The 21,698-nt window shown below is 52.2% G+C and overlaps 10 protein-coding genes across 10 annotated transcripts; 6 read left to right on the forward strand and 4 right to left on the reverse strand.

Annotated features, from left to right (window-relative positions):
- Positions 1 to 1,627: 1,627 nt before the first annotated feature.
- Positions 1,628 to 2,425, forward strand: N0V89_001969 (uncharacterized protein; the record flags this gene model as incomplete). Its single annotated transcript, XM_056210780.1, has 1 exon — positions 1,628 to 2,425. One exon carries the CDS (start codon positions 1,628 to 1,630, stop codon positions 2,423 to 2,425), a length of 798 nt encoding a protein of 265 aa, XP_056074253.1.
- Positions 2,426 to 3,043: 618 nt separating this feature from the next.
- On the forward strand, positions 3,044 to 3,742 carry N0V89_001970 (uncharacterized protein; the record flags this gene model as incomplete). Its single annotated transcript, XM_056210781.1, has 1 exon — positions 3,044 to 3,742. The coding sequence occupies one exon, from the start codon at positions 3,044 to 3,046 to the stop codon at positions 3,740 to 3,742; it is 699 nt and encodes a 232-aa protein (XP_056074254.1).
- Positions 3,743 to 4,048: 306 nt separating this feature from the next.
- N0V89_001971 (uncharacterized protein) lies at positions 4,049 to 5,200 on the forward strand (the record flags this gene model as incomplete). The annotated part of the gene is made up of 2 exons (XM_056210782.1): positions 4,049 to 4,794; positions 5,059 to 5,200. The coding sequence occupies 2 exons, from the start codon at positions 4,049 to 4,051 to the stop codon at positions 5,198 to 5,200; spliced, it is 888 nt and encodes a 295-aa protein (XP_056074255.1).
- Positions 5,201 to 5,331: 131 nt separating this feature from the next.
- Positions 5,332 to 6,675, reverse strand: N0V89_001972 (uncharacterized protein; the record flags this gene model as incomplete). Its single annotated transcript, XM_056210783.1, has 3 exons — positions 5,332 to 5,961; positions 6,011 to 6,473; positions 6,524 to 6,675. 3 exons carry the CDS (start codon positions 6,673 to 6,675, stop codon positions 5,332 to 5,334), a joined length of 1,245 nt encoding a protein of 414 aa, XP_056074256.1.
- Positions 6,676 to 10,526: 3,851 nt separating this feature from the next.
- Positions 10,527 to 11,390, forward strand: N0V89_001973 (uncharacterized protein; the record flags this gene model as incomplete). Its single annotated transcript, XM_056210784.1, has 4 exons — positions 10,527 to 10,737; positions 10,787 to 10,991; positions 11,045 to 11,118; positions 11,173 to 11,390. The coding sequence occupies 4 exons, from the start codon at positions 10,527 to 10,529 to the stop codon at positions 11,388 to 11,390; spliced, it is 708 nt and encodes a 235-aa protein (XP_056074257.1).
- Positions 11,391 to 11,722: 332 nt separating this feature from the next.
- N0V89_001974 (uncharacterized protein) lies at positions 11,723 to 12,615 on the reverse strand (the record flags this gene model as incomplete). Its single annotated transcript, XM_056210785.1, has 4 exons — positions 11,723 to 12,119; positions 12,193 to 12,419; positions 12,469 to 12,503; positions 12,552 to 12,615. The coding sequence occupies 4 exons, from the start codon at positions 12,613 to 12,615 to the stop codon at positions 11,723 to 11,725; spliced, it is 723 nt and encodes a 240-aa protein (XP_056074258.1).
- A 1,032-nt stretch (positions 12,616 to 13,647) lies between these two features.
- N0V89_001975 (uncharacterized protein) lies at positions 13,648 to 15,061 on the reverse strand (the record flags this gene model as incomplete). The annotated part of the gene is made up of 2 exons (XM_056210786.1): positions 13,648 to 14,692; positions 14,745 to 15,061. The coding sequence occupies 2 exons, from the start codon at positions 15,059 to 15,061 to the stop codon at positions 13,648 to 13,650; spliced, it is 1,362 nt and encodes a 453-aa protein (XP_056074259.1).
- A 1,520-nt stretch (positions 15,062 to 16,581) lies between these two features.
- On the forward strand, positions 16,582 to 17,565 carry N0V89_001976 (uncharacterized protein; the record flags this gene model as incomplete). The annotated part of the gene is made up of 1 exon (XM_056210787.1): positions 16,582 to 17,565. One exon carries the CDS (start codon positions 16,582 to 16,584, stop codon positions 17,563 to 17,565), a length of 984 nt encoding a protein of 327 aa, XP_056074260.1.
- Positions 17,566 to 17,592: 27 nt separating this feature from the next.
- Positions 17,593 to 19,107, reverse strand: N0V89_001977 (uncharacterized protein; the record flags this gene model as incomplete). The annotated part of the gene is made up of 1 exon (XM_056210788.1): positions 17,593 to 19,107. The coding sequence occupies one exon, from the start codon at positions 19,105 to 19,107 to the stop codon at positions 17,593 to 17,595; it is 1,515 nt and encodes a 504-aa protein (XP_056074261.1).
- A 414-nt stretch (positions 19,108 to 19,521) lies between these two features.
- N0V89_001978 (uncharacterized protein) lies at positions 19,522 to 21,084 on the forward strand (the record flags this gene model as incomplete). Its single annotated transcript, XM_056210789.1, has 2 exons — positions 19,522 to 20,200; positions 20,246 to 21,084. 2 exons carry the CDS (start codon positions 19,522 to 19,524, stop codon positions 21,082 to 21,084), a joined length of 1,518 nt encoding a protein of 505 aa, XP_056074262.1.
- Positions 21,085 to 21,698: the final 614 nt, after the last annotated feature.

Consider the following 21,698-nt stretch of genomic DNA (forward strand, 5'->3'; position numbering starts at 1 on the left):
CCCATTTGACTCTCGGCTCGATCGCTGTGCCATCGCGTGAATGGTGCAATTGCGCAAAGAATGTCGATACGGAGCTGAAGGTGCGTTCAATTCGTTGTTTGGGATCCTTGAAGGGTGGATTGCGTTGAGGTGGAGCGAAAGCGGAATGCGCGAGCGGCTTCCTATTCGAGACGATAGGTGAGGGTGAGTTGACTGAAGGAAAGGGCCCTGTCGTTGCCCCTGCAACGTGGGTTGACAGCTGCATCCCAAACTCAGACCTGTGGACACCTGTATATGGATGTTTATACTGATGTTGCGAGCCTCGACTGGATTTCCTTCTCGCCGATTTGCGGACATGGCGATGCTTACGGTGTGATAAAAGTAGCAACAACTGCAGTAATATGAGAATCTAGGTCCGGTTGATGCCACGTGAGAAACTCTATATGCCTTTCGATTTCGAGTATGACATCGGAGTCTTTTGATAGCCAGCAAACATCCACGGTGCCAGACAAAGGACCGCATAGTCAAGGTTCCAACATGCAAACAAACCAGGAAAGCTGATCAGTAGGGTCTCAAACAGGATTGTCTAAGACAAACAATCCGCCTTAAATTGCAAAGTGACAAAACAGGTGCGAAAAGCGCATTCTGAACTTAGTCGTCCTCAAGCTCGGGTTCCTCGTAACTGTCGGTACAGTTGCGGTGCCGGAGCATCATCCCCATGCACCATGCTGCCGCCTGCCAGACGCTGTCGCACTATTTCTCCACAGTCGTACCGATCTCTCCCATACGATGTTGTCTACGCTGGCCCTTCGATTCTCAAGACCATCATCGGTCGTTCTGACCTCGCGATCATGCAACCATTCGTCCCCGAGCAGGGAAAGATGGGGAATGAGGTCAGTAGGGGTATTACTGACTTGCTTGATTGGGCCTTTATCCACTTGGGCTATGAAACTCGATCAATAGATAGAGCTTGTAGTGGAAAGGCTCTGTGGGAGCGGGACTGCTCAGACAGCAGGGACTGGATGTGTATCACGTATTGGATCACAGAACGGGAACGTACTATCCGCTCCAATTCGTAAGACGCCCCAAATCTTTTCGTGGTTCAATGTAAGGTGGATAATCTATCTCTACGAAAGTGAGGAAAGCAGTGAAGTGATTCCGCATCAAGACAGGAAACTGACTGATGGATGGGGCTCTGTGATCAGCGCACTCCATCCATGAAGTCCGGTCCAAGAAGCACCTTTCATGAACACTGTCCTGGCCTCTGAGTACGTGCTTGTGTGGAAAAAAGTACACTCAGCATTGTCACGAACTGTCAAGTCAGTCGTATGAATCTGAAAATTCTTGCAATGTCTTTTTCTTTTCACGGTGATGCAGCTGCCGGTGATATCGCGTATCATTGAGCAATGGGTTTATGTCACGGGTCAACTTGAATTGTAAGGCGTCCGCTTTGAGTACCTTATAGTCATCCTCAACGCGAACGATATCTACGACGTCAAATTAGCCTTCCAAATCTGTCCTCCAATCCAAGAAGACTACTTAACCCACAACCCATCTACGAACTTAAACAATCGGCTGGAATTTTTCTATCTAGCAAACAAGATAACGAGTCATGGAAGAAATCCCACATCGCATCCACAACATTGATATGGACGCACAAGAAGATCAGGCTCGCGAGGCAAGGTTCGATGCCATGTTCGCAGAAGAAGACAAAGAGCACCACATTGTACCCTTCCGCCCACTTGCCTATTTTATCAAGTTCCACGTTCACTATCTGCCTGTCGATACCAGCACCTCCAGGCGAGAGTGCCCGATATGCCGCGAAGACACGTCCGAGTCGCACGAACGCATGATGGAAATCGATCTACCCAACTGCCACCACATCTTTGGAGCGGATTGCTTCGAAAGGTACATCCAGCGCTCACACACGTGCCCTATGTGCCGCGAGATGTGGTTCGAGGAGCGACTGACCCGAGAGGTGCCCAGTCGTGAGAGAAGAGTAATGATTGAAATCGTAGTCGCTAATCAACAGCTGGCGGATGCAACGGCAGACGCTCTGGAGAGGGATGATGGCGGGATAATCGGGAACTTGATGGGGGCCGGTGTCGCTGAGGTTGACGACGAGGAAGACACCGAGACGCAGGACTCAGCAAATGAAGAAGAGGCAAACTCCAGTAACGAACGTTCAACCATCACCCCTTCAGTGAACAGCGAACTAGAGGCTACACGAATCGAGGTCACATTTGGCGCTGGCACTGAAACAGAATCAGATACAGATACAAATAACGAAACGGAAAGTGAGGTCTCTAGCGATGGTGGGAGGACTATCGTTCATTCGGAGGATCATCTTGCGTCTCACGATGTTGACAGGGCTGGTCATAGCCGGCGCTCAGGTAGCGATGATGACGCTGCGGCACCTCCTCGTCAACGAAGACGATATGATTAAACCTATCCCCAGCTATCCCATTCTTGTTCCACAGTGGCGTTAGATTAGTTTAATTCCTAGCATCATTCGCTCTTTCTCTATTGAGCGCGGTCCCCAGCATGCAGATGACGTAATGAAGTGAACACCATAGCAACGAACGACATGCGCAGTCAATTCAATGTTCCTTGACACACGAATGCAGCTGACATGTTGAAGATATGACAGCATACACATTCACAGTTGAGTTGGGTGCTGAGTTCGTTACACACGATGTCACATACTCACAGTCCAGCAGGATAAAGGCCTCTAGATAAGCAAACACTCGCTGCTGTTTTCTATCAGCATACAGTGTCCACCTCAATGACCGACCAAATCTCAACACCAGCAAGCTTTATAGCATCGAGCCTCAAGCGCATCCAATCAACACGCGCATACCTTCTCAATAAGCCTTGCGTGCAATGCCAACGCAATACAAATATCCGCGTCAACCTACCGACTTGCAGTCACCGTATCTGCTCTACCTGTCTTGCGGAGTTTGAGAGCATATATAGGAGGCCCGATCCTATCACCTGCCCTACATGTTCAACGTATTGGTTCACACCGCTGCCCAAACGAGAAGGATGCGATGACGAAGACATTATGAGCGTTGACACACGCTTGCAAATTCATGAGAACAGCATTGCAATCGAGCGCCAGATTTGCGGCGAAGATCGACAATATCATGCCGATGCAATTACAAGGGAATTAAATGCGTCTCCTGACGCGGAGATTGTCTCCGAGGGAGATTGTACTTTATCGAACAAGTCCTCGCGCTCACTACTGACAGCCGTAAGCGACAGTCCGGAGCTTTCAGATGCCAGTTCATTACGAACTCAGAGTATTCAAACGAGTGACGAGGACTTGGATCTAACGTCGGAGCGATGGAGGGAATTCTGCTCGGTTCTGAACGAAGGATCAACCGAAGCGCAACCAGAACCGCTGTCAAATATTTTATGCGAGGACGCCATTTCCATTGAAAGTAATCACAGGGATTACCAAAGCATCGATTTGAAGGAGGGAGGCGCGTACGAACTCGAAGCGACAGAAATTCAAGAGAATGGCACCAACGCGGTTGGATCGGTAGCTTCGAATGAGGGAAAGCCACCTATTATTACGGAATCAGCTGCTGTTGATGCTACCCAAGCCCAACACGAAACCTTCGTACCCACAATCACCAACGAAGAAGTTATCGGACCAGCGCACACGCTGGCTATTCTGCTTGTGCTAGTATACCTTGTCTTCGAGATTGCGTTGACCCTAATCTCGGCATTATGGTCTCATCTGAGCGTGCGAAAATAGCAGCAGTATCTTTTAGCAAGCGTGAATAAGCGGTCAGCGGGTGTTACAGTTGTTGTGGTGCAAAGTATGGTTGACATGGCTGGGCGACCGAAGTTGGAAATCTGGCTCGTGGGAAAGACAAGTACCATAGTTATCGAGACCATAACCGTGGGTCTTGGTCACAGAAGCAAAATACAATTTTTATCGCAAAACTTTATATCTTGTCGCATCTTTGCATACGTTGAGCAGATTCATCGAAATTGAAACAGCAACATCATGTTCACCTCAAGTTTCCTCCCACTGTGGGTGCCGCGCTGTTGCACCGCTATGAATCCTGTAGCAACACCCAAAAAGCCATTCCGGTTCCTTGACCTTCCCAAGGAGCTCCGACTCCGGGTGTACGAGCAGCTTGTGGATGAAGTCGAGTACAACATCCGATACCGCACCACCCAACAATTCCAGCAGCTTGCCCATAGGCTCTTCGAGAAAAGGATCAAGCGCCTCACATTTCATGAACTCAGTTGCCATTTAGAAATACTCCGAGCCTGCAAAACAACCTACGCGGAGGCCAAACCAACACTAGAAAAGTACTTGACGTCCAACGAGTATCACGTCTCTTGCCACGGATATTCAGTGCTGGAGATGAAGGCCTTCTTCGACAAGTTGGACCACGCACGCGCTATACCTCAGAATAAGTCGCGTCTCGCAAGCTTTTCTTATGTGAAACGGGTCGAGACCCTAGACTTTGGATCATCCAAACACTTTATAGCGTCGTCTCAAAAGTTCCGTTCTCGCCTTCGCGCACGCAGATCGGAGAGTGTTGCCCTCCGCGTGGACTACTATCCTATAAGCACAGCTTTTCGCACCGACATGAAACGACAACCGACACCAGAAGAAGCTTTTCAAGAGGACGCCTTTCAACAAGATCTAGCTCTGTTGGCTTATCTCAAAGCCGCCGAGAGCTACAACCTGTCCATCAACATCTTCCACGAGCACCGCTTGGTGTCTCTAGAGGAGTACGATCGCGAAACAACCACTCCCTCCAACTTCCTAACCCATACTCGCCGAAGCTTGTGGGCCGCCTCATTTAGCAACTACAGAGACAGGGACGGAGCAACTTTTTCACACAGTAGCAGGGGTTTTCCAGAATACTGGCTGCTCTCTTATTACCTGTGGCCGTACCCTGCTTGGCTTCCGTATACTATAAGCGAAATGACGATCATATGCGTCGGCATTGTATTGTACTATGTTACGTTTGGTCTTATGGCGTATTTGTCCCAACGTGGCTGGGCGCACCGTTCGCAGGCAGCTCTCGAAGGGATCTGACACGTGCTTAGAGCAGTATCTTTCTGGGTACTGTTCAACTCGGTTACGATCAATTACGTCCGCCCTAATCTACTACCTTCCTGGCTCATGGGCCTACAAGTGTTTATCGGGATCATCGCGATGGAGACGCTGATATTGCCCCTTTTCAACTAGGCGTCGTCAGGTTGAGCGAACAGTAATGAGACTGCTTAGAGACGCAAAGATGGATTATGCCAGATATGGTATTATATGTACCAGAGCGGAGGCAGAATCAATTTCTACAATCAGATTATTTCATCAATCTTCTAGTTTTGCTCGCGCCTCTTGTACCACCCGCCACTGAGCGTCTCATTCGCGACCTCCTTCCCATCCGCCAACATCCACGTAATATTCCTCCTTCCCTGCTTCTCCAGCCTCCTTGCCCACAAATCAGGTGTATCAGTGATGACCCAGTCATACCCTTGCTCAATGATCCAGTTGAAATCAGATCGGTAGTCGTGGCCATCTACTGAGGCTCCATCGGGAAGGAGACTGTCCATGAGAGGGGGCGCTTTGTTGTCCTGGAATGTGTAGACAGATTTGTTACGGTGTTCGTCGTCGGGAAAGGTGTAGTTCGCCCTGTCGAAGTCTACGGTTCCGGGGGCAAAGATGTCGCCAGGGGCATAGAAGGTACCGGCAGTCTTGAATTTCACGTTGGTAGATTGGTTGCTCTTAACGTAGTCCAGCAGATCCTGAAGTACGCCGTCTATCGATCGAAGCTCGATCTCAGCGCTGATGGTGTAGTTTGTTTGCGAGAATGCCTTCAGTGAAGCAAGAGTGTCCATCTCGTCTTCCATTGCAGGGTCATACACAGGGATGAAGGCCAGCTGAACGCCGCTCGCAAACGCATCTTGCACCCATTGTAGAGCTTCAAACTCTTCAGGCGTCTTGTACCACTACAGTCCAATTAGCTAATGGTGTTCATAAAATTTGCGTATCGCGTACCGTAGCCTGAAGCTTGTAGATACACCACTCGTTGGCCGGTACGCCAGCCGCGTTCTTCAGCGTCTTCAAAGCCCAATACGCAGGTTCGACAGCCGCCTGATCTTTGAAGTCAAGCTCGAGCACAACATTCATACCCTCTTCGTAAATCGCTTGCACCATGTCGGGCAATGTAGGAACCTTCTCCACACGCACACGCCCCATTTCATCGCGCAAATGGAGGTTCTCGATGTAGCCCTCGTAGTTCAGGACCTCTACATTGGGATTGTAACCCTGGCCAGTGTACGGGTTGTAAGCTTCCTTGCCTGCTTGCTCACCAACGTCAGTGGAACGGCCCAGTCCACCGTCGTGGATCATGGGAATGAAGTAATCTTTAGAGAGTCGCATGTCGGTTTCGATGCACTCGATTCCGGCTTCTGCTGCGCGCCAATAGGCATCTACTGAATTTTCGGCTGTGCCGTTCCATCTGCACGGTTCTTTAGCAAGGTCATATTGTATGTGCTTCAGAATGCTCACCTGAGCCCTCGATGCGCGCAAAGGATCGTTAGGTCGTCGTGGGTTCTTTTGAATGCCTCTATGATCTTCCGCACGTCGTACGGCTGGCGGGCCGCGATCGCTGCACCAACATGGAGCCCTAGCAGAGCGAGAGACGTGTAGTACTTGACCATTCTGATGAGATACAAACTACTTGCTGCTGCAGATGAAAGAAGCGATCCGGTGGAATCGTAAGACAATGCATGGTGGCAGCATCGCATCCATTAAGTACTCAGCCCGACGGCTGGCAGACTCAACATCTTCGTCCCGTCCTGCACAATATCCAGTAAGACTGCCAAGCTCACTTGCTGAGATCGCATTGAAAGCTTGTCAATAGATGATGTTCAAGGCACCACGTGCTGTGCGCGGTGCTCCGACGGTGCGTCACATCCTTGATCGGGCAGCTCGGAACTGCTCCGCAAGCCTTATCATGACCCCACAACAGGGCGCGCTCGGAGAGATATGTGCAGCACGTGGAGTATGGCGGACTGTCATTTCTTCGCTTCTACCCGCTTCAAAAAAATGTACCGTTGTACATAGTTTGGTAGAGCGCTGGAAGTTGTGACTTCTGATAGGCCGAGCGAGTCGAGTGGATCCACGGCTAAAAGGGTGAATGACTCGCAGCAACTCGTTATCAAGCGGGAGCTCATCATTGCGGTTGCTGGAATGCTGGACAACATGAGTGAGGATGTTGCGAACATTTGATGTTAACCTCTCCGCTGGCATTGCAGCGCTTGCCGCTCTGCCAACGGTAAGCATACGCGAGCGAACAAGAACGTGGGCAGTGAAAGCTCATCGACAGCCACACATTTACCAACGAATGTAACACCAAACTAATGTTCTTCACACCATCGAAACTGCACACAGGAGCATGTCTCGATTGCCTGCCTGTTCGCAAACGAACAACCATCCACTACATTCACATTGCACAGCTTTAGCATGGCAGCCCGTATCCCAGCATCATTTCTACACTCTCATTCTTCTGCTCCAATACTTCAGTTAGCAACTATCATGACACAGCCACCACCCACCACAGATGCTCCATCTTCGTCGTCCCCTGGCTTCGTTCTCTTCACGACACCCATCCACCTGGAATGCCTGGACCCAGACTCGCGCCACTGCCCAATCTGCTCCGAACCCTACGTAGAGCCGCAGAAGGCCCGTCCCAGCCCCGAAAACACCACTGAATGGGCCATGCGCGTCGACATGTCCGCCACCGATGAAGGAAGCATCAAGTGCTGCCGCCATATCTTCGGTCGCCGGTGTCTCGAGAAGCATATTAACAGTCGCGGAGCGTGGCGCAACAAGTGTCCGCTATGTCGCCAGCTGTGGTGGGCCGCACCTGAAGAGCCGCTAGCACACTCTTCCCGTAGGCGTGGCGTTCACGATGGAAGAATCGTGCGGCGCCGCGATAGTGCTCGGCGGCAAGATCGTTCTTCTCGGTCCGGTTTTGTGAGGCAAGTGTTAGAGACTTTTTCGGTTGAAGAAGGCAGTGAACAGATCGAAGCGTCAGTGCGGGAGGTTGAAGAAAGGCTGGCAGTGATGTACCAGAATCGTGGACAAAGTATTGAACAGAGACCGGTGGCGCCGCTCTTGAATCGCGAACAACAATCGGGACAAGACGATCAGGAGACTGTGCATGACCGTTAGGAATAGATAACATATGTCGGTTGTGCTTGACGAAGTGTTAGCGTTGGAGGAAGGAACACGGGGTTGTCCCTCCCAATTGTTAGTAAACGCTTACCAGCAAAGTCCGCCATTCTGCTACAGCTTATTTTCCGCGCATGCGGTCATGTCCTGATAGTAGATACATATGAAGAACGCCATTTGCATAATGCATACACAAGCTAGGGTAATGAAAGCACCTATATCCACCTTTGTGAATGGAGCAGCTCCCTTATGCTATCCAACGCCTGCTCGACGTTTTCTACCTCTCTCCGTGTCCTCTCGTCGTGCATTTCCAACCGCTCTAAAGCGCCTATCACACCGTCTAGTGTCCCCACAATTTCGGTCCTCGCTGCATTTGGCGCTGGAAACCACTCCTCTCTACACAGGGGACATGTATGGCTCCAGGGCTGACCTGCACGGATGTGCTTTTCTACGCAGCACCTACCTAGGATGTGACTACATGAGCCGCGGTTGCGGATCTGAACAGGGTACTCGGGGGTATCTGCGGGGAGCAGTGGGTGGAGGTAGGCACGATTCTGTGTATTATAGCGTTCATGGCAGATCGGACATTGCCGCGACAAGGGATCTGGTGGGAGTGCGGATATCCGGAGGGGACGGGTATGGTTGGTGAGAAAATTGGCAATAATGGATTCGTCGATGCGGTAAGACATATTTGTTTGCTGATGGGTAAGTTCTGGGAAGTGCTAGATGTTCGCTGTCAGAAGCAAGAATCTTAACCAGGAGGAGTCTGTTGACTATGGAATTGTCATTGCATTGAGAACGCTCTTGAAGGGGAATATCTGTGTGAAACAGGAGCTGGGTACTATTGTGACACCCGTGTTGACTGTATGTTGAATATACACGTTTGTGGTGATCGATTTGATGACCACTTTCTTGTTCAAGGTGTGGTGTCACATTGTTGGCTGTCCACGCTCTTCTGTAGTCGTAGCATGCCCTGCCGTTCTTCCGTGGTGGGCAGCTGATCGGCCAGCGAAGCTATCGTAATGGATGCTCAGCAGATTTCTGAGGTAGAGACGATTAAAGGCTCACGGTCTTGTAAGTATGTCTTAGAGTCCTTGCGGATTTTAAGTGACGATGTAACACTGTCCTTCACATGAACCTTGGCGTTTCGTTCACTAATCATGTTTCTTACGAATGGAACTCCAGACAGTATCCACGATGTTCGACTGGTAGGTAGATCTGAAGTGAATTCCTTTTGAACTGGGCATGTGTACAAGCTGGCGTTCGGCTTGCTTTCCAACATCGGTCGGCAGCATCGCCAGAGTAACCCAAACATGCCCTTGCCGAAATATCTAGCCCGCTGCCCTTGAAATGCAGGCCGATTCATTGGGTACAGACTACCCATTCCCCTTCCCGTCGAATCAGCAGAGGCGTACGGTCCGTGGAATGAATGAGCTCAGGTGTGTTGTGAAGCACGTCGTCAGCGGAGAAACCCGGAGTCTTTGGAGTACAAGCTGCCGAGATCCATGCTTTGGGGTCAATAATGCCGAATAAGCACGTTGCGGTACCGAATGTGTTGTGCTCTGGATGCCGATTGGGTGACGGTACGGGCCGGCTAGCGGGTGGATCGGCATGCCGAGATGCGAGAGGCTCGCATCCGTTTCAACTCGGTAACCTATCATCAAAAGCGACGAAGGTATTTCGTTAATTGTGGATTGTAAGCGCCCGCATGTCGTGCGCCCTGCCGGAAAAGCACCCACGAGGTTGGTTTTCCAACTGAACTCCCTCCCATCGCTGCTCTTCCTGCCGCTCCAGACCAAAGCAACGTCTTCATGCAGAAAACACTTGGAACAGCCAGCAGACCATCTCTTTTGCACCAACTCGACGGGCTTACTACCGCATGCCAGCGACTAACAGCGGCAAGACAACTTCTTATGGCACTTAGTGTGCCCGAGAGCGTGCCCACTGCCTATCCATGCAGTCCAACCTCCACGTTCTGCTGGCCAACAGTTGTAGCACATCGTTACTCTGCTAAGGTGTCAATATTGACCTTTTTTCATGCACATCCCGCGCGAAGTAGACATGCGACGCGGTTAACGCGGCAAGAAGCGAGCACATTTTTTGTAAACCCCATCGGAACATTCCAATGTCTTATGCCCGAAAACCTGGAGTTCATTCCAGGGCCGGTCATACTAGACTGCCGGTAAACTGGCTGTCGAGATCTACAGCAGACGAGGAAACAAGAACCACTTTCAGTGAGAGCAAGCTATATATACCGTGCAACCAGCAAGAGCCTAAACATCATCCCGATCAATCAACAGACTAGCTTTTCACCAGATTAGCCAGAATCTCCACCATGCGCTACACTGCTGCCTCCCTGTGTCTTGCACTTGCCGCCGTGCAAGCTGCGCCTCAACTGCCCGGCACTCCGGGCATGGGCCTTCCCTATATCCCCGTTCTACCACTCAAGGGTGTCCCTGATGTTCTGGCTGGCAATGGCTACAACTCCATCGCCGCTTCTCTTTCAACTGCCACATCAGCCCTCGGTATTGACGCCGACGCCATTGGTAGGCTACTCCGAACGATGACTACCATAGTGTTGTTGACATTCTCTAGCGGGTGCGAATGCCAAGCTCACCGGTAATGTCTCTGTAAACCCCCCGGACAACCTAGTTCCGGTCCTCGATGTTGTTAAGGCCGTAAATGCTGCCCAAGGGACTTTCTGGCAATTAGCAACCGACCTAGAGAAGAAGGTCTGCTCTGTGGCTACATCGATCAACCAGCAGAACTTTGCTGTTCAGCAAGCCAACTTGATTGCCGCGTAAGGACACCTAGCTCAATATCAATTTTGGTCATTTACTAACTAAAACTCAGTATCCAAGCACAGGTTACCGCCATTGCCACGCTCCAGGCGAACATTCAAGCCACGATTGCGGATATCCAGAAACGTATGTTGTTTGATTCCCCTATGAATATGCAGCATCAACTGACCTATTTTGCAGAGATTGCCGCATTCTCCGCCTCCGAGATGTCAATCGTCGCCGCGACTGTCAACGCCCTTGCTGCCGCGGCTGTGGCCGCCAGCGTTCCTCTCACTACGCTTGCAATTGGGCTGAAGAACGCCGGCATCTCCAGCATTACCGATGCGGCCAACAGCCTCGACGTTCAGTCAAACGCCCTTGCGTCCTTCGCTGGCGGGGTCAACTTCGTCGGGGCATAGCTTTTGCACGAGGATCCCATGATGCTCTAAGGTACGCCGCCGCTAGCGGGGCAGCTGCCAATGACTGGGTGTGTTAATGACGATCGATCTTATTCTTATCTTTCTTACTTTTCGTAAAGGCTTGCAGTGTCGGGACGCTCGTTAGGACACCAAGTTTTCATTGTTTCCTTGAATCGTAGTAATGATCACTGGCTACCTGGTAGGGCCGCATTCTTCTGAACTCGTACTTCACCCGACCCGACTCTTCTAACTACCGTTTCCAGTTCCATCCCTATCATCTCGCATCTGCTCCATCCCAAAGCGCTCTCAGACCACAGCTTCCCACTCACCACCTAGATCAACCCAGCCTCACCCGGAATAACCGACCCGTTCGCAATCGCCGCCGCATGCCCCCTCGCAATATACCCATACACAGGCAGATACTTGTCAAGATACGGCAGCACCTCCTTCGCACCAGGAACATTCCTCCAGTCGCGCATAAGATCGCAGACAATAGCGAACATGCTAACCAGCTGCACGCCAGCTTGCTGCATACGGGAATTCGCCGTGTCTCGGACGAGCTGCGAGTACGTGCCGCTAGCCTCGATGTTGGCAAAGACGGAGTATCCTTCTGCGCGCAGGGAAAGGGCCAGGAACGCGGTGCACACGTCGGTCGTGATACCTGCGATGATGATTTGTTTCTTGCCGGTGGCTTTGATGGCGGCGCGGAAGTCGGCGTTGTCCCAGGCGCTGGAGACAAGCTCGTTAGCTATTTGCATTGCAACACATCGTGACACGAAGAGCACGGATGGATGGAACGTACTCAACCTCGCCCTGGCGCTTGATCAGCGGTGCGTCGGGGTACATCTCTAGGATCTCCTTTGGCAGAGGGCCGTTGGGACCTTGCTGTGCAGATGTGGTCATTACAACGGGGAGGTCGAAGACCTTGCCCAGCTCGGCGTGCGCCATGACGTTCTCGCGGTACAGGGTGGGATCCCAGTCACGGGCGACTTGGTAGAGGCCGACTTGGAGATCGAGGATGAGGAGCATCTGGGTGAGTTAGATCTGCGTTCGTGAGGTATTGGGAGGAGAGGCTGACCGAGTCGTTCTTGGATAGACGTTCCCAGGGAACGGCTGCGAGGTGTTAGTGACATGCTGTTGGTGGTACTTGGAGAGGAGTACCATCGCCGCGGACAGCGTTGAAGAGCCCAAGGGCCGCGAGGAGGATGCTGGATCCGAACTTCATCTTGAGGTATGCTTGATGCTCAGTCACTCTGTGCGATGCTGGTGGAGCTGATTGAAGCGTGGTGGTCACATCATCGAGGATGCAAAGGCCTACTTATACTTCTTCAGCCGTCCCCTCTCTGCCCCTGTAGTCGCTCTCTTCAAAGCATCCTGTAATCATCTCCACTGGCTTCGAGTACGGTCTTTCTGCCAATCCGGCAAACCTTGCCTTTTCGTCCACTTTCGCCACGCTCAAGTTGTGCGTTCTTGGTGTGCCTTGCACAACATCCCATACGAACATATGCATGCAAGGCTCGATATCCCATACTGACTAACAGGTTGGTCACTTACTCCTCTCTAGCTTCGTGTCCGATTGGCTGCGTCCACCCGAGACCTCGTGTAACAACCGTCTTTCTCATACGCAGGGCCGCTAGCCTACGGGGCAACCACCTAGTAAATCTCGTGCATCGCGGAAGAACCCATGAGCAACGATATGTCATCCTAAAGTGGTCTTTGTTAACTTCCCGCGTGTAGGACGGCCCGCAACGTTGCGGGTAGCGCCTCGCTTGCAACAAGAACCCTTGCTCTTTTGATGCGGCTCTGGTGCTAACGCGACGCTCGTCAGCCATTACTCACCCATTTAATAGCCATCGCCAAGCGATCTTGCAGCCTCGTGCCTGCAAAATTGCAAGGTTAATGTTCGCTTAAGTCATGGTTTGATTGCAGCAGCATGTGAGGAGTCGGGCGAGGTTAGTAATGGATGACAATCCGGGTTCAAACACTGGAAGGACGGCTCTGCAGCGTCGTGGACGTGCGCACGCCTCCACCAAGAACACGATGATAGGTTGAGTTCTTGGAATTGAGCATCGCGCGTTCCGAGAGGCTGTCCCATGCAGTGCTCCAGACCCGACGGGAGAACAATCGCCGCTCTATGCACTGCATTAGTAAGCGAACTAAAACATCACCACCATACCAGGCACGAATTCAATCTCGTGAAATTGGCTTTAAGAGGCCATAATATTGTACCGAGTCTTGATTTATGACGTTTCAAGTCCTAATGGCCAGCTGTCATGTCGTACTCTGCCATTCGAGCGCCCAATCCATTCGCTGCCAGCCACTTCTGCACATACTCATTCCCAGCCGTGGAATTGTAATGCGCATTGATTCCGTGTCCGCTGTTTGGCTGAATATATGCTTCAAACGCTTTCGCATTCGGAAAACCTTGCTGAGCCTGGGCCGGGATGCTAGGCGCAGCTCCACCAGTGGCGTAGCAGTCTAATCCACAGAATGGCTCATCAAACTCTCCGGTGAAGATGATTACAGGACCACCAAACGAAGACATCATGGGAGCTGAACCGGCCGTGAGAATTTCGCCAATTGTGACGGGCTGCTTGGTCTGCTCTGTAACGACTCCGAGGCCGATGTCGTAGGCGCCATAACGGAGGAAGACAAATTGGTTAGCGGTGAGATCACTGTGAGTGAGGTAGCCGCTTGGGTAGTCAAGGCGTTGCTCGCCAGTCACATTCCACCCGTTGATGATGTCGTCGACCTCGGTAGTTGCGATATCATTCCAAATGTCGTCAGTCGAGACGGCAACACCACCACTCTTCAGCAACGTCTGGAGAACTTGGATGAGGCTGCTGTTCTTTAGCGAGCCATTAGACATCGACTGTAGCTCTTTAATCGATGCATTCCCAAGGCGAAGAGGCTGATTCAAGCGCGCGCTGTGCAAGTTCCAAGCCGGAACAGTCTGGGAGGGTAGGAAAGTGCCGTTTACGGAGAAACCGGTGAGGACTAGACCATCGGTGTTGTTTGGATACAACGCCGACAACCAGTAAGACTGGATCGAGCCAAATGAATGACCAACGTGGATAACCTTGCTGTAGTGGTTTTTGATTTCTGGAATCTTTCCGGCTCGCAGCATGGTGGTGACAGCGTTCAAGGCCTCCACTTCGAGCTGGGCTTGGATTTCATTGATCGGGTCGCCATGCGATGAGTTGCCGATACCCAAACGATCGATAGCAAGGGTGCTGTATCCAGCCGCGTTCGCTACTTTGGCATAGCTATAGTTGTAGTTGTTGTAAGAAAGATCCCAGTAACTGCATGAGTGTCAATCTCCAAGGCTTCGACCCGGTTGAGAGTATTACGTACGTCTTGTCGAAGCCAATGCCATGAGACAGTATCTGTATGGTGGAACCTTTTCCACTGTCAGGCTGGCAGTATTTCGCTGAGATCTGATATTTCCCCTGCACCGTTGCATATCCTTTCAGAATCGTCGCTGAATAGTTGCGTCCTTGTTGGCTGAATTTTTGCGCAAAGTCAGTCACTTCGAGGTTGGATTCAGCGGGGATATCGGGAAAAACTCCTTGTCGTGACGATATCTCGATAGGTATGGAGAAATTCGAGCAGGTCCTCGCAGCAGCAAAGCCAGCCAACAGCAGGGCGCTGAGCGATGTAGCGAGCACCATCGTGAGTGTCTGAGGAGCGGGATTACACTCGATGGGATTGCCTAGGAGACAAGATAGGTAAGGCAAGGACTCAATCGGTCTTACAATTCTTCAAGTAGTCTTATAGAGTCCATCTTCGGTAACAGATTTCGTCAGATTTCGTCAATATCCAGCCGCATATCGGCATTTGATTTGAGTTTGCGAGCAAGGATCATAAGCATCGTCGACACTAAGCTTGACGATGGAGGTACCGAACTGTTCGCGCAATGGTAACCATCCTGATTGATGCCGTGCAACCAATGAGTGAATCGTGGCGAACGGAGACGAAAGATCCCGCAAAGGGAGCTAGACTAAACCGTTTGTATGTAAGTTAACCTTATTGCCCCGGTAGTGGGGCTAGTAAGGCGATGAGCTCTCGCCCTAAGATGTCGTCATGGCGGCTTCTTTAGTCTGATCTTCAGCCCCAGATTTGGAAGCATGGTGTTGAGTCCGCGGGGTCCGCATGTTCGCTAGTCTAGAGTAGTCCGCTCGACAGAAGGAATTCGAGACGGAAAACAATCGTTTCAACCAAGGCGCTTTGTCGCCGTGCATTCGATTGTGCAGCTGGAAGTACCGCTGCAATACCACCATTTTCCACAATGTTGTATTGTGACCTGCAGTCATTTGCTTCAAATGCTGTGTTAGGCCCTTGCAGATCGCCTTTCCGAACTATTGGGGGCGTCAAAGGAGTACTTTCCGACGCGCGTATAAACTTTAGGCGGGTGTACTGCTGGAGCGGTGTAAAAGGTGCGTTGTTGTGAGCACAAGAGAAGTGAAACAGTGAAACAGCTGGTCATGAAGTGGATGGATGATTGTTTGAAGCGCTTTCATGGGTCGGCTGGACCAGTCGAGTCCAAATTGAATCAAAGAGAAGACCCGTATACACAGGAGAGATGGTTGCGTTGCTAGAGAATGAACGTGGGGAGCAATGGAGGAAAGGAAGCCGCACGCGCTAGCCTCCACCTGCAGCTGGCACGACAGCGAGCGGCGCCTTCCAACTTCAACGCGTCAAGTCCAACCCCAGAGCCATCACTCACCAACTTTCCATCACAATCTGCCATCGGAACCTCGAGGCAGGCAATTCCAGCGATCTACCAAACAAACAGACCCAGGAGAAAGCAACAATGACATCATGAAGACCCTGGGCCCGAGCTCAGGTTAGCGCGCGGGCGAACTCGCCACCGACTATGCGAAGCTTTCGCTCTCTGATTGGTCGAGCACGCATCGCAGCAGCTTCAAAACAGTAGCTTGATGGTAACAATAACCTCCGCTCGTTCAGAATATCTGCTGATAAGGGAATATTTGCGCGTCGGGGGGATTCATTGCTTTTGCGCGTCATTTCTGTGCGAACAAGATGTCGCATATATTCCGCGAAGCCGCTCGTCTGAAGAGAAGACATTTCATTCGTATCCCAGATTGAGAAACATCGACGTACGACTTCAATTCGATACATACGAGATTTTGCTCCAGGAACATATATCTCGCTGTCCACGACCCCGATAATGGTCGCCCTCACCGCAATCAAGGCGTCAAACGCGACCCTCCCCACCCGCCTCACAGCCGTATTCGTCGGCGGTACCTCAGGCATAGGCCTCTACACACTCCTCGCCCTCGCCCGCCACTGCGCAAATCCAACAATATACTTCATCGGCCGCTCTCAAACAGCCGCCGACCGCATCCTAATTGACCTCCGCACCCTCAACCCCAAAGGCACATACAAATTCATACCCTCCGACGTCGCCCTCATCAAAAACGTCGACGCCGTCTGCGAACAAATCAAAGTCAGGGAAAAACATGTCAACATACTCGTTCAAAGCCAGGGCGTCATGTCCGTCGGTCAAGAAACAAGCGAAGGCATGCACGCCACCGCCTCCCTCGTCCTGCACTCCCGCATGCGCTTCCAGCTCAACCTTCTCCCCTTGCTGCAAGCGGCACCCGGCCTGAAGCGTGTGGTGTCCATCTTCACAGGCACGAAGGAAGGACCCATCACAGCTACCGAGCTGCAGATGCGCACGCTGAAGAATCCGCTCAAGGCGAGGGGACAGGCGGCGAGTGCGGTCACGCTGCTGCTAGAAGAGGCGCAGAGACGGGCGAAGGATGTGAGCTTTGTGCATACGTACCCCGGGTTCGTGAGTACGGGGATTGGAAGGGATTTTGGGATTGTGGCGAAGGTATTGAGTAAGGCGGTGGAGACGGTCGTTGGACCGTGGTTGTTAGTTCCTAATGAGGAGAGTGGGGAGAGGAATCTGTGGCTTGCTACGAGTGGGAGATTTGCTGCTGCGGGCGGGGAGAATGAGGTCGATGCGGCTGTGGGCACGAATGGGAAGGTGGGAAGTGGGGTGTATACTGTTGATGAGAAAGGGGAGAGCGGCGGTGAGGCAGTTCTGAAGGTACTGCGGGAACTACGAGAGCAGAAGAAGGACGAGTGGTGTTGGGAGGAAGTGCGCAAAGAACTTCTCAGGATCACAGAGAAGGAGAGTCTGTAAACATATCTCGTCTTAATGTAATAATGTTCACGCTGATGTCTTCTTGCTCAGCATGTAATCGCCCCCTCTGACCGCTTTATACACCCCATACACACCCTTGAGTATCTCACTCCTCCAGACCAACCTCTTGAGCAACCCCTTGATTCCCGTCCCAAAATCCCGCTTCGCTCCCCTGTCCTTAACTTTGTCCCAAATACTCGGCAAACTCCCCGCGTGGAACTTCCCCCTCAACCTATCGTAGGCTTCGCGGTCGTAGATAGACCACCACTCCTCCTCCGTATAAAACACGCGCGAGTATAGCCACTTCAGCCCACCCAACTCCCCAACCTTAGCCTCGATCTCGCGATTCGCGCGGACATACTCAGCTTCAGTCGATGGATAAGGTCCCCACACCCCAACATTGATATACTCGTCCTCATACACCGCGCCCTGCGGTTTTCCCGGCACTTCACCCCTAAACGTCTTCGGATGTCCCATGCTCGTCCTCCCGTCCTTTCGTACAGGACACAGCCAGAGCGGATAGATGCCAAACGCCTTGTCGACGTAGGTAGCGAAGGCCGCTGCGTTTGGCGCGGGAAAGGCTACGTCGTGGATGATGTAGCGGTCTGTGTGGCCGCTGGCGTGGAGGGCGTGATACATGATGCGTGTGTGCATCAGGTAGTCGAGGAGGAGGCGGGTGAGCCACGTGAAGGGGAAGAGGAAGTGGCGGAAGGCGTAGGTGCCCATCCAGAAGGCGCCGCGGTCGTAGCGGAAGAGATAGTCTTGTATGGGGACGAGTTCTGTTGTGGGGGCGGGGAGGGAGGAGAGGCGGTTGGCGTGAAGATAAAACCAGGGATCCCAGGGGCGAGAGAAGGTACGGAGTGGAAGGGTGGAAGAGGGAGATTGAGAGCTGAGACGCCCGCTCACGACGACGCCCGAGGTGCGGGAGAAGAGGATGCCGTCAATGTAGTCTGCGTCTCCCTTTTTCGTTTCCTGCTGCATTTTCTGCATGGCGGAGGGGATAGACGTCGTCGGGTGGTAAGTAACCTCGACGTGCGACTTCAAGTCGATGAGCTTCAACTCCACGCATGTGAGCACCCCCAGCGTCCCAAAGCTTCCTCTCAGCCCCTCAAACAACTCTTGATTCTCTTTCGCCGAAGCCCGCACCAGATCCCCGTTGGCAAGCACAACTTCCGCACTGAGCACCGTCCGGTCGAAGAATCCATACTTGAAGCTACTACTCTCCCCCGCAGTACCGACGAACCCCCCACCAACTGTGATTCCTGGGAACTCCATGACGACGGGCGGAAGCAGGCCTACCTTCATCGTCTCGCGGACTAGGGCATCCATGGGGACATTGGGCTCGACGATAGCGACCTTGGTGGCAGGGTCGATAGAGAGAACGTTGTCGAGGGCGCTAACGTCCACGATATAGGCGCGATCAAAGTCAGCATGGCGTGTGGAGTTTGTGCTTCCGTGATACACGCGGAACGCGGTTTTTGTGGTGTAGAAATGGGAGATGCGAGAGCGGATGCGCTCGACGGCGAGTTCGTGTTCATCCATGGTATCCTACAGTGCCTACTAGGCTGTCGCTATCGGAAGCTCGGATCCTGTGTTGCTATCGATTGTAGATGGGCATCGTGAGAGTGCAGGGTTGTGAAGGTTGCCAGGCTAGTGCATCGAGGTGTAAAACCCGAGTACATTGTGGCTAAGCGAGCCTACGAAGCTGGTGTCTTAGCAGGTGGAGCTCGTTCCGTGACTTCCGAGAAACATGCGATGACGTCCCAAAACAGAAATAAAGGTGCATTTGATGAGGCTCTGCGGGCTCAGACGGCAAGTGCTTACGGCCTACTTCAGCTGCCAACGTCCACCACAAATGGCGTCGCCACAGCAGCCGCATCTCACTTCGCGTCGTACCGTTTGATAGCATTACCTGTTCGTTTGTGAGTTGTTCTATTACTGTGAATTGGCTTTGTAATGGAGGCGCACAAAGAGGAGGTAGCGCAAATCGCAGCGCAAGTCCGAGCCTTCCAACGTTCCTCAACACCGTTTCGCATCTACCATGGCAGCACGCTCTCAACGCGAGATTCTGTACGAAAACGAAACGAGATCATAGATACGAGCAGGCTCAATCATGTTCTACAGTTTAACAAGCAAGAGAAGACCGTGTTGGTCGAGCCGAACGTTCCGATGGACGCGTTGGTAGATGCGACTTTGCGCGAGGGCCTGTTGCCGAAGGTCGTGATGGAGTTGCCAAATATCACTGTAGGAGGTGGTTTTGCGGGAACGTCGGGCGAGTCGAGTTCGTTTCGGTATGGCTTGTTTGACAGGTCTGTCCAGGGCATTGAGGTGGTTCTGGGTAATGGGGAGGTTGTGTGGGCGACTGGCGACCGCGAGAACCCGCACCGTGACCTGTTCTTTGCGTGCGCCGGAAGTTGCGGGTCGCTTGGTGTTGTCACTCTCCTGAAGATGAAGCTCATCGATGCGAAGCCCTATGTCGAGTTGGAGTATAGAGCGATTGGCAGCGTAAACGAAGCTGTCGATGTGCTTCAAGAGGTCGAGCATGATCCTAGCGTCGATTACATTGACGGCATCCTGTACTCGATGGACAGCGGGGTGATTATGGTTGGTAGACTGCAAGCTGCGCCGATACCAGGTAAGTTTTTAGAACAAATGTTACATGCGTACTTACTCCTTGCAGGTCGTATTCAATGCTTCGACAAAGCCTCGGATCCCTGGTTCTATTTGCACGCTGAACAGATTCTCAAGCACACGAAAGATGGCGAGAAGCCCTACAAAGAAAGCATACCAGTAAAGTCGTACTTCTTTCGGTACGATCGAGGAGTCTTCTGGGGAGGCGCGATCGCCTTCAATTACTTCGTCACACCTTTCAATGATTTCACACGAAGGCTCCTAGATCCTTACATGTATAGCAGGACCATGATACATGCGTTGCATCGTTCTGGTATCTCCTCGCAAGCGATCATCCAGGATTTGGGTGTTCCGTATGAGAGCGCAGAGGCTTTCATCAAGTGGACCGACGAGAAGACTGGATTCTGGCCTCTATGGCTCTGTCCAGTCAAGCCACCGCCACGAGATGAGTGCAGTTTTTCAACGGCCAATGTCGACTCTGAAAAGATGCTGCTGGACATCGGTATCTGGGGCATGGGCCCCAAGGACTCTCGAAAGTTCATTGCGCTCAACCGAGAGTTCGAAGCGAAAGTAGCCGAGCTTGGGGGAATCAAATGTCTGTACGCGCACGCTTACTACACCGAGGACGAATTCTGGCGGATATACAACGAGAAAGAATACACAGGCCTGAGGCGAAAGTACCATGCCGACTCGCTGCCCAGCATATTCGACAAAGTGAAGGTCGACCTGCAGGGCGTCGCGGGGCCAAAGAGTCTACAAAGACAGGAGACTTGGGGCCAGTGGACGAGTAGGAACTTTTGGGGAACATGGCCACTCGGCGGCCTCTACGGCGTGGCTAGCGCGACCAAGGGGCTTCTTGTAGAAAGCGACTTTCTACTGAGGAAGTAGTGCAGCATCGTCCAGTCGTCTGTGCACGATGTAGCGGTGTGAAACACTGACGTGTTAGCCACCACTTGCGCAAAAAAATCCTGTCCCTCCTTTAACATTTGGAGAACAGACGATGGAGGTGAGCAAACGCCTGTTCCGTGTGAGATTGGACTCGATGCCTGTCGGAGCTATGTCCGGTTATACACAAGAAACAAGAGGGACCCTGGCAACACTGGTCTGAAAGTGCGGCAGGAGAGGTGGCCCAAGCTCAACGCGTACCCGCCATAATTTCACAGTGACGTTGGCAGCCCAGCCGTGCCTGGCCAGCCTCTTGAAATCTTGTAGGCTGGTCGTCGTCGATCGTCAGAACTATATTGATGAATGACGGGCGGAGAGAGGGGTCGCGGCGGTCGAAAACGCGTGGAGAAGGTGCGACGCGTGAACGTCATGGGTCGTGACTATTTTGATTGGCTCGTGCGTGCTGCCCGTGGACGTTGACGTAGCGCTACATAAAACCAACGGTCCCCCAGCCACCAGCAATTTGCACGCACGACCGCCCGCACTGCTGCTGCCTCAACCCCCTCGCCAGTTATACAAAAAATATCCCGCCTTTGCTCGACTTTTTTGATACACTT

This window comes from Didymosphaeria variabile (genome assembly GCF_027946475.1).
Source record: "Didymosphaeria variabile strain IMI 356815 chromosome Unknown scaffold_2, whole genome shotgun sequence".
Lineage (NCBI taxonomy): Eukaryota > Fungi > Ascomycota > Dothideomycetes > Pleosporales > Didymosphaeriaceae > Didymosphaeria > Didymosphaeria variabile.